The 12119-nt window shown below is 40.7% G+C and overlaps 1 protein-coding gene across 1 annotated transcript; it reads left to right on the forward strand.

Annotated features, from left to right (window-relative positions):
• Window positions 1-3996: 3996 nt before the first annotated feature.
• On the forward strand, window positions 3997-5462 carry LOC144533705 (thyroxine 5-deiodinase-like). The gene has a single exon (XM_078275244.1). The coding sequence runs from the start codon at window positions 4085-4087 to the stop codon at window positions 4880-4882; it is 798 nt and encodes a 265-aa protein (XP_078131370.1). The 5' UTR covers window positions 3997-4084; the 3' UTR covers window positions 4883-5462.
• Window positions 5463-12119: the final 6657 nt, after the last annotated feature.

Below are 12119 nucleotides of genomic sequence, written 5' to 3' on the forward strand. Positions count from 1 at the left end.
ATTTGTAGTCAATGTTCCTCTATCTTTGTGACTATTGTTTCCACTGTTCAGCACATCCCCATCCGGCACCGTCAGACGCTGCCTACCAAGAGCCTGGGTCTGTCCGAGGTTTCTTCCTAAAAAGGGAGTTTTTCTTCGCCACTGTCGCATTAGCCACTGCTAATGCTTGCTCTTGGGGGAATTACTGGAATTGTTGGTTCTTTGTAAATTATAGAGTGTGGTCTAGACCTACTCTATCAGTAAAGTGTCTCGAGATAACTCTTGTTATGATTTGATACTATGAATAAAATTGAATTGAATTGAATTGAGTTCAATATACTTCTAAAGTGACCTCTAAATGTCAACAAAGTACACAGTTACACAGTAAACAGCCATACAATGTGTGTTTAAAGTAAAGGCAGTGATTGGCAGAACAGGCAGCAAAGTGACAGTACGCTGATCCAATAGACATCAAATTTGTCAGATTGACAGCACGCTAGCCCAATCGATCGGGGGGGGGACCAAACATATTTCAGGGGGGGCGGGTGTCACCCTGGGCCCCCCCCCTCTAGACTCGCCTCTGGTCGTAGGACAACTTCGGCTGTGACTAATTCATGAGATAATGCTAGAGTGCACTTTTCTGAATGGCATCAATATGAATTACAATATTACTTTCTTCTTTTTAATGTTGAGAGGTAAAGTCAGTAGCTTAGGTGGTCACATTCTTTTGATGACAAGTAAGCTATAATCTAATTTGAAGCTCTTAAATGTTACATATTCCTTTATTTTGTATATATTGTCCAAACAGTCATACTGTGACAGTTTGAAAAGGGCAACAAATGTTTTAGTTTTCATGTGTAATGGCATTATATAACTAAGATATAATTTAAAGGCATGATACTCCATGTTTGTTATTATATCTGAAGCACTGGGTGGTCAAAACCGACACCTCAGCTTCTTATATGTGAAACACATGTAGCTAACTTTCTGATATCACAGCTCTCTTTGAGTAAATGTAGCCAGTTAATGGCCTTTCGAAGTGAATGGCACCTGGCATCCCTTTCTATTATTTTGTTTACTAAAGAGACCAACTTCACACTCGCAGATGTTTGTGTAAAAGAAGCTGAGACATCAGACACGTGGCTGTTGCACATCTGGTTTGTTATGGCCATTTCTCACCAAGTTGTCTGAAAACCAGAGGCCTTCAGTGCAACAGCTGCTAAACAGTCCTCCTGTCCGCCTGGACGTCTGTGCTGTGATGGGGCGGAGGGGGTTGGCTCTTATTTTATAACAATTACACTCACCAGTGACAACTAAAAAGAAGGTAAACAGGGCGAGTCTGACGATGGTTTTAAACAAACCCCTGGGGTAAGACAAACCTCCTGGTTAAAATTTGAGCTACTTGCTGTAGTTTTCCCCGTAACTGCACCTGAGTTTAACCAGAAATACAGTTTTCCTGTGCAGTAAAAGATTGAAACAGACATTTAGGTTGTGCTTACTTTCAGTTTCACCTTCACATAAAGTGGAAAAAAAACATGACTAAAAACTGTTTCACACCGCATCTGATTGTCCTACCACTTGTATTGTCTTGCTCTATCTGAATTTTAGTTCAGTGTTATCGCAACCAAAATGGGAATTATGCTCTAAAGCCTTGTTTCAACTCTCCTCAGTGTGTTGAGTTGCTTTATGTTGAATGGATTTAATTTATATGTACATAAATTAATAAGGGATAAGTTACCTTTCACAAAATTGACATTCTCATGTCTGTTATGTAAATATAAAGCTACAGCCAGCAGCCAGTTAGCTTAGCTTAGCATAAAGACTGGAAACAGGGAAACAGCTAGCCTGGCTCTGTCCAAAGATAAACAAAATCTAAAACTCACAAATAAACATGTTTTATTTGTATTTATGTTTGTTTGATCTATTCAAAAACAGACATTGTGGTTTTACAGGGGGTTATATGCCAGACTAAATTCCTTGACTCTCCGCTGGTTGCCTGGCAACCCCAGGGTAATGAAAATACTTGGGGGGGGGGGGGTTATACGTTGGGGGTGAGGGGATGTGACTGACATTCAGATCCCACTTTGCTTGGAATTAACTTTTGATTTACCTGAAATGTCCCACTGAGGCTGAAAACCTTTTCATTTTGTACAAGAGAGTCTTGGCAAAGTTGGCAGCATAACAAGTTATAGACAAAAAACTAGAAATTTAGTATGAGACAATGCTAGAAACAGATAAACAGATCACTACACCAAAAAAGGATAAGATGAGTTGAGGACAAAGACATTTGAAATGATTCATTTACCACAGAGTTTACAATTGTATTGGATTTGGCCAGAGATGTCAGACTCTTCAATTCAATTTAGCATTGAAATAGTAATTACAATTTCCCCGCAAATGGCTCTTCCAAAGCAAGTGTCACTTAGATTGGGCAACTGCACAATAAAATATAATCCAACGCAGTAGAGCTGCAATAAATGTTATATATACACCCAGGGTGCGATTCGTGAAAAAAGCTGAGGGGGGGGGGGATGTTTCTTGATCATGCACAACGAAACAAAACATGAAAGAATTAAATCCCCCTTTCATTACCATGGCCATAGTGCCACTCGACCAGGCATGCCAAAACACGTATTTATGAACTTCAATATCAATGGAAAATGAAATAGCACAACATGCTGTCAACATAAAACACAGCACTTTCAAGCCGAAGAGCAGAGTTCACTTTGCGACGAAAACAAAATACTTTCACCCAGGAAACGTTCTTTAAATCATCGGGAGTGTTTTAATCCAAACCACGATCTTTTTCCTAAACTTAACTAGTCGTTTTGGTGCCTAAACTTAACTGTCATCGCCACATGATGCTCACTTTTTCTGGCTAAACTCCAGTACCGTCATCTGGAGGTGTAAGTACCCGGCTCGCAGCCACTTGTTGGCGTCTAAACAACTGCCGCTGGTAGCTGGTGTAGCGGCCAAATACAACCAGCAACTGCTGCTCGGATTTTATTGTTCTATGGCACTATAGACTGTTCACGTTACAGCGCTTTTCTTGGTTTAAAATACTTCTATTTTAGGTATATAATTAATATATTGTCTAGGCTATTGGTGAAGTAGATGATCACTTTGTGGGGGGCATACAAAACAATTGATCAGAGGCAGGGATATATAGACCCCCCCCGGTAAATCGCACCCTGTATACACATATAATGCTAATTTTTTTTATATAATACATATATGTATGTATGTATGTATAATGGTCAGAGGTGTGCTGAGCAAGATAAGCTAAACCGTATTTATCCCAATGGAATTGCTGTGCAGTAGTTGCAATACACAGTGTGAGGAGTGCAAAGATAAAGTCAAAGATAATAATAACAAATCCAAAATACAATATAGGCTATACAATACCAAATCAGGTTTTATAAAAATATAAACATGTGAATGATAGGCTAGGGAAATAGGCAATACAAGAAATTAGTTTATTTCCTTACAAAATGGACATAACAAAACTTGAACATAGCCTACTGAATATCTTTCACTTTTGAAACTGTGGTGATGGTGGGCCTAGCAGATCAGTGAATGAGTCATCCAGCCTGGACAGTCTGTGGAGTCTGTATGAATCCAGCGCCATGTAGTGGTCACAGAGGCTCTTACACTCATTACAGGCAGAATGAATGTGAGTCAAATGTTTCTTTTTCCGACTTTTATAACCGATTAACCAGCCAATTAAAACTACTCCAACTTTTGTTTCACAATAAGAAACAGCCATGCCATGTTTTCTCGATCACATGTGGACCGTGTCAGACTCACTCACTCTCTCTCTCTCTCTCTCTCTCTCTCTCTCTCTCTCTCTCTCTCTCTCTCTCTCTCTCTCTGGATCTTTGAATCCCAGAATGGACGGGAGGTAATCCCCACCATGTGAGTGGGCGGCCCGGGTATCGGAGGCGTGTTTTTTTCTTTTCTCCCCCCCATTATTCAAATGCTGCTGTACCTATAAAAAGAGTGCCTGTGTGCGTCAGATAGTTTTCTCCAATGGGTAAAGGTGACTAAATAGGCTACTTGTTGTCTCTTTCGTTGGCCCAGTCGCATCCTATCGGCAGGTGAAGAGATGATGCACGAGCCTGGCGGTGTCCAAATGGCGAAGCATGCAGCCCTGTGCCTGATGCTGCTGCCCCGGTTCCTCCTGGCCGCCCTCATGCTGTGGCTCCTGGATTTCTTGTGTATTAGGAAAAAAGTACTGCTGAAAATGAAAGAGAGGCAGGACAGCCCGGACGACCCGCCGGTGTGCGTCTCTGACTCTAATAAGATGTTTACCTTGGAGTCCCTCAGGGCCGTGTGGTACGGCCAGAAATTGGACTTTCTCAAATCAGCGCACCTTGGGCGCGCGGCGCCCAACACCGAGGTGATGATGGTCCAGGAGCGGCGGCGGGTCCGGATCCTGGACTGCATAAAAGGGAAGAGACCGCTCATCCTTAACTTTGGAAGCTGCTCCTGACCGCCATTCATGACGCGCCTGGCGGCGTTTCAGCGCGTCGTAAGCCAGTACCTAGACATTGCGGACTTTTTAGTTGTATATATCGAGGAGGCGCATCCGTCGGACGGCTGGGTGAGCTCGGACGCGCCGTATCAGATCCCCAAGCACCGCTGCTTGGAGGACAGACTCAGAGCCGCTCAGCTGATGCTCGCCCAGGTGCCCGGGAGCAACGTGGTGGTGGATAATATGGACAACTCGTCCAACGCAGCGTACGGAGCCTACTTTGAGAGACTTTACATCGTAAAGGATGAGAGAGTGGTGTACCAGGGGGGCAGGGGTCCAGAGGGATACCAGATTTCCGAGCTTAGAGACTGGCTGGAGCAATACAGGAACGATCTGGCTAATTCCCAAACATCGGTGCTCCATGTGTAGTTAAAGATGCTCAACTGCCTGCGGCTCTACCCATTCTGCTTTAGTGTCCAACTCAAAGTGCAAATATTCAGATGCTGCTATCAAATGTTCTCACAAGGCACACTATGTTGTTAAGATATTCAGGACTCTTTGACAAATAGCCTAAAGTCATGTTCAAGCCTCAATGCAGGCTATAGGCTGTTCTATTGTGTTTGTCTTGACCTTAATTGATTGCTATTAGCGATTGTTTTTTGTATGGAAAAGTCTCGAATCAGTTGAAACTGGATTCAATTAGGCCTAGTGATCACTCTATTTTTCTACAATACTGGTGTGTGTGTGTGTGTGTGTGTGTGTGTGTGTGTGTGTGTGTGTGTGTGTGTGTGTGTGTGTGTGTGTGTGTGCGTGCGTTCAGGCTAATGTCTCACTGGTGTTTCTATGAAGTTCGGTTTTTAAAAGGCGAAGCCAGAAAGCCGACACTGATGTTTCTGACACTGGGTCCACCTTAGCAGGATGCCTTCCTCAATGATCGATTGCCAAACGATGTAATGTTGAAACGATGTAACTGAACAAAATGTTTTTAATAAATACCAGATCACACAGATTTAGCCTACTGCTGACTTGTGGAACAAACACCTTACAGTTCTTCCTTTGGTCATTTCATTGATGTATTTGTTATTTAATATAGAAGAAAATGGGATGAATTCATGTAAACTTTGTGTTTGCCCCAACATCTGATGACGTCATGCTCCTCTTGCAGTTTGTATATATATATATATATATAAAATCAGATGTATTCAGGTGAAAACATAACAGTAATGTTAATAGTGTTCTTGTGATTGATTAATTAACCCACTTACAGCTATGAAACATGCACAAAAAAGGAGGCCAGAAAAGAAAAATCCTTTTCATGTGTGGGGAAAAAAGGAAACAGAATCTAAATGAGTTTTATTTATAGAGCTAGGGCTGTTTCATATTGTGTAACACTGTAAATAACCAAAAATAATCATGAAACCTAGTGATGTGTAAAAGTCAGAATTTCACAATTCACAAAAAAACTGAAAAATGTCCCGAGGAAATCACACTCGCAAACATTGTATCAAAGTATTGTTAGAAGAAATCCTATTTGATCAAATGTTTTTTATGTTAACTACATAAGAGCCGCGACACTTTCTAAACGTGGATCAGACAGAAAAACAAAGGGTGTGATGCAGCATCTTTAATCCATTTATCTTTATCTTATTCTCATTATTTCTGCAATCTCTCTCCTCGCCTCTCTCCTGTGAATACCTTTGTGTGCACGCACACACACACACACACACACACACACACACACACACACACACAAGCAGGAATTCACACACTGCACCATGTAATTAGGATTAGAGAGCAGTGTGATTACTGTGGACTATGGCTAGATGTAACAAAAAAAAATGTTTCAACTTTTTTTGGGGGTATTTTGGATGAAGTGTATGCCTAGGTGTGTTTGTGGCAAATATAGCTTTTAGTTCTTTTAATTTGGTTGATCAAGATTCATTACCAAATAAACTGTGCTATCACATTTCGCTCTGCGGTGCACATAGCCTGTTCCTGCACGTGTTTTCATAATGTCACAGAAAAGGATTAGGGATTTTTTTCAAGAGTCCGAGTCCCATAAAATCTAAATAACCGAAATTCTCCTACCACCCACCCTTTAAACACAAGCAACGAGAGATGACATTGATATGGCTGTGTGGTAATTGGGAACCTGTTCCAGCTATCCAACATTAGCCTGACTGCTGCCACTCCCACACACAATTGGAAGTCTGATATGATACAGAATGAAATAATAGAACACCTTGCACATGCGTTTCAGCACCATATTGTCTCTCGGGTATCTGACTGTAAATATTACGGGCTTACTGCTGACGGAGGCACTGTTTGGTCTTGTGAGGCTGTGGCAAGTCTCCAGAGTGAGCAAGGCGCACTTCAGTGTGTAAAGGCGCTAAAAAAACATAAGAATTTCATGAGGCGCTTGATCTAGTGAGGTCAGAAGGGGCGCAGGTCTAACTGAGGCCCACCTGCCCTTCGTTCAGCTTCCAAACAACATTAGTACAGCATCTTTACGCCTCCAACTGAGGATGCTGCGTCCAGTCCATGAAATTGGAGATTTTTCACAAACAAGGGGACTTGTCAGTGAAGTGGAATAGCTGATTCAGCTGAGTTTGTGTCTACCTGTGTCTCCTGCATCTTCACAGAGATCTTTCCCAGGGCTTTGTCAGCTGAAAACCTGGCTCTGTAACACCAGAGATGTCAAAAGTATTCACATTCATTACTCAGGTAGAAGTATAGATACTAGGGGTTTAAAAACCCTTTGTAGAAGTTGAAGTATCAACTCAAGCTTTTTACTTAAGTAAAAGTGTAAAAGTACTGGTCTCAAAACTACTTAAAGTATAAAAGTAAAAGTAATGTAATTCTTCCAGGTACGGCCAGGAATGTAGAAGGGTTGGCTGGTCTTCCTGGCTACCAACCTCCTCACTGGTGCTTGGTTGAGACATTTTACTCAAGTTCTCTTGAGTCTCTGCCACGGACTTCACTCTATCCGGATTGTGCGATTTATCTGGATAGGTTTTTTTTTAACGATGACAAGCTGAACTGAAATAGGAGTAACAAGGCTATTTTTAAAATGTAAGGTATAGAAAGTACAGATAATTGCGTGAAAATGTAAGGAGTAGAAGTAAAAAGTCTGCTGTAAAATAATGACTCCAGTAAAGTATAGATACCCAAAATTTCTACTTAAGTAAGGTAACAAAGTATTTGTACTTCGTTACTTGACACCTCTGTGTAACACTCATGATGAACTCATCTGGAGATTAACTCATCTGGCACTGCTGCATCTCCACAACCACATCTAAATTAAACCATTAAAAGATGGTTCTATTTTAATTACTTCCGCCTTGAAATAATTGCATATGCTGACTTGTTTATTATATCACACACACACAAATTGTGATTTGGTACGAGTTTGACTGTGTAAGTCACGCTCTATCATGGGTGCAGTTAACAGTGTTTTTGCTGTGTGTGATTACTTTGGGGTATTTGTTCAAATTGGTTGGAACAGTGGTAGAGCAGGCACACATATACTGAGAGGTTTATGCCTCGACGCAGAGGTCCAGGGTTCGAATCTGACCTGTGATGATTTCCTGCATGTCTTCCCCCCTCTCTCTCCCCTTTCTCACCTAGCTGTCCTATCAAATAAAGGCGGAAAAGCCCAAAAAAGAATCTTAAAGTAAAAAAAAAAAGTTGTTACATGATATAAGTATCATTGGCATCCAGACTAAAAAACAGAAGCACTGACATCATTCAACGCGTAGGCCACAGTTTCAACACCCCCAACTCCAATCACTTTCCAGCATCTCTGCTCTCTGAGTGACACGTTTTCTGTAGAAAATCAGAGGTTCTGTCCTGCTCAACAGTGATAGCCTTCTTTTTCCCCCCTGATTGTTTGTGTTATCAGTCAGTTTCAGGTCGCCGCTGTAATTTTAAAAAGCTCTTTGGACTGAATGACTGACCCTCTTATTGTGTTTGCGTCTAAAGGGCTGTAATTGATTTGAAAGTGGAGGTTTACATGAGGACATACTTTTTCCTCCTTCCTTTTTAGCATAGAAACAGTGAAGGAGTCTTCAAGATGGAGAAGAGGGGGCATGTGGGTTCCCCTGCTCTCAGTTCACCCCTCGCACGCTGCATGAATGCATAAGGACAAATACAGCTACACAGAACATGCATGTGGTAATATAATTATAAATATCTAAGGCTTGGAGGAACCTGAATACTTTAAAACCACGCAGTAGAGATGTAGATGTGAGATCTGTGCAGAGATGCTGGAAAGTGATTGAAGTTAAGGGTGTTGAAACTGTGCCCTACTCACTTAATGGTGTCAAGAACACTGTTAATTGCGTGCACTGTAGAGTGTGACTTACACCGTCAGAAAGAAGTCAAACTTCCACAGTGTCAGGTAAGGATAAACCAACACCAAACCAATAAGTCATAATCTACCGAAACTCTAAACACAACTGACGGTAGTCATTAAAATAGAACCGTTTTTTCCAGAAATGTGTGTTTTGTCTTAAAAAAAAAAAAAGATTTCAGAATGTTGCAAGAAAATCCGGAGAACACTTGATTTGAGAACATTCCTGAAACCTGGGATTTGTAATGGGAAATAAAAAATGTTTTAATTCCATTTGAGAATAGAAATTTAAAATTCAGAAATTCAGAATTCAGAAATTTAAAAGCAACTAATTGTGTTTGGACGACATTAGGGTCAGGCTAGTCTATGTCCTTGACGTTCCACTTCCGGTATTGCTCCGTACCTCCTATGTGGAGATTCTGAGGCTAACAAGCCATCACCTTCTGCTAGCATTCCATGACTGCCATTCATTTTGGCGTCACTTTGACATGAATAACTTTACATCTGAAGCGTTTAAAGCCTCTATTTGTTCATTGTTTATTTCTAAAGAAACACGACAATGTATAAAAGGCTCCATTACCTTGTATCTCACGTTATGGCCCCGTAGCAGCCGTTTAAAAAAAAAAATAGGCTAGCGATTGTGTCATAACCATGCGACTTACTGTCACACAGTAGAGAAATTACCGTATAGTCAGGAGAAGCTCCTGACAATCGGGGGGACGTGGAGGCATACAGTCAAGAGAGAAGCCCATAGAGAGTCCATGAAAGGATCGGAACAAAATATTTAAGCAACGTTTTGATGGATTGGAAATACTTTGATATGTGGTAAGTGAATTCATATGAAGTAACATTTATCCACGAACAAACAGATTTCTTTTGGCACAGCTACCAGAAGACTTACAACTTTCAGACAGGTTGCTCTCATCACATCTACGTCGTCAAGCTCAGTTTGAGGCTGCGCAGTACGCTCAGCCATCACCGGAAAAATGCTTCTAATAGACTTCACTGGTCTCCATCGAAGTCTATGGCGTCGATATGTCCATTTCTTTTCACTGTCTATGTTATTTTCCGTTTCCTTCGGCTTTCTTTGTGTTGGAATTTTTAATTTGGTGGATTAATGAGGACTATTGTTGACTGCTCTGCATATCTCTGCAAGGTAAATTGAGACAGCTAGCTAGACTATCTGTCCAATCTTTTTTCTCACACGACTATTTTGCAGAAGCTCTGTTCGGAGTTTAGCACCGCCCATGACAATTCTGATTAGTTTAAAGAAATGCCATTAAACCAGAGCACGTTTTTCTCCCCGAATGCTATGTGGAGTAGCCAGACCCTCCTTCAGCGCGCTTTGGAGGAGGGTCTGGCAAAGCGAGAGTCAGGCTAACTGACCAATGAAAAAACACTCCAGTTTCAGTTTACAGCTTTGGGACACGTAATGTGCCTTGCATAAGGAGCCATTACGTCAAAGCTTGGAGTTTAATCAGATAATGCCTCTGTCAGACAACATGGTCCTCCAGGGAACCTTATTTCCATTGGACCAAGTGTTGCTGTGACAAACTAGACTCAAGGGTTTAGTTAAAGTGCTTTTTCTGAAGATACACGGAATTAAAGTGTGTTTTCATTTTCTATTATTGACTTGTGAAAGCGAAACAAAATTATAAATACCAATTTCATTTTGAAAATGAGCACTTTTACTTTGGATTCTTGACTAGATTTGTACTCCTAATACTTGATTTCATTTACGGAGAAAAAACATTTTTATTGCCTACACATCTCCATATTTCGTCATTTCAATTTTCTTTCATGAATCAATGCTATTGGTCACCCTTTACGTCTGTCTGTGGGATTTACAAATATTTGAACAGTGACGAGGCAATTTTGTCTGACGCCATCTGAGGTAAATAGCTCAATAATATGTTTTCAAATGAGACGTTTTTTGAACATACATGGTTTTCACTTGTCAGCTAGGATATTTGCATGTTTAATAACTTCAAATTCCGTTTTTAACTCATGTTTTGCCATTATGAAAATATGAATCAGATTTAAAATGAAGCATTTTTTATTCACTCATTTTGTAAATATATTTTCTAGTTAGACTAGTTCTTGTCTAGTTATAAAACAAAATCAATGTGAACATTGTATTGGAGTCAGGTCTAAAGGTGAAACTTATGTGACAATCATTAAAGCAGCAACTGGTGTTTCAAACTCAGTGCAAAGTCTTGGTTTGTTGCACTCAAATAAAAGACAAAGACATAAAAACAAAAGACAATTTGTCATTCTGTGCGGAACTGAAGAGAACAACTGAAATTTGTCAAAATGGATTGACAGTATGGCTATTTGTTATCATACATTCATCTATAAAAACGTATAGACCCCGTTAGATGTGGCCACCTCTGCCGCTTTATTTATCTCCCAGGCATAGAGGCACTAGGCACAAGAAGCAAGAACACCCTTTTTGTTGTTGAGACATTTACTGTATGATAAAAATGTGATTTGATTTAGACCAAACAATTTCTCTACTTTCTTGGCCAGCACACAAACGATTTATAATCTAAGTGTGGCGTTTCCTGGTTAAATAAAGTCATTAACTATTGAATAACACACAACAACTCATAAATAACAAAACGCCTGAGACATGATGTTCATAGCTGTTCATTTTGTAGGATCTAAAAGCATAGCATCTTCTGATCCCAAATCCCATTACATCTTGTGCCCCCACACGGCATATATTTGTTTTCATAAAATACACTATACGTCAAATTAAAGCAGCACAAATCAATGTTTCAATAGTAATAATCGATTAAATGACTATATGCAGGGTGTGATTTGCTGGAAGGTGGGGGGGCATGCGTGGGATTTCCCCCTTTCTGGCACCAAAACGACAAGTTAAGTTTAGGAAAAACATTGTGGCTAAAACACTCCCAAGCAGAGACAGTTAAAGAAATGGACCAACAGATCCCTTTGCTCTGGACGGAGACCAGTGAAATATATTAGAAGCACTTTTCCGGTGAGGGCTGAGCGTTACTGCGCAGCTGCAAACTGAGCTTGCCGACGTAGATGTGACGTGAGCAACCTGTCTGAAAGTCGTAAGTCTTCTGGTAGCTGTGCCAAAAGAAATCTCAATCATTCCGAATCTTGCAGAGACGGAGAGCGTAGGTATATGTAACGAGATAACGTAAGCACAGGCTAATTATTGCTAACTAAAATGCTAGTTAACATTAGTAATTAATAGGGCTGTCAGCATTAACGCGTTAATCGCGATGCGATTAAGGGCCGAGCATAAAGCGTAATAATCGTATTAATCGCATGCCGCCATTT

This window comes from Sander vitreus, chromosome 18 (assembly GCF_031162955.1).
Source record: "Sander vitreus isolate 19-12246 chromosome 18, sanVit1, whole genome shotgun sequence".
Taxonomy (NCBI): Eukaryota; Metazoa; Chordata; class Actinopteri; order Perciformes; family Percidae; genus Sander; species Sander vitreus.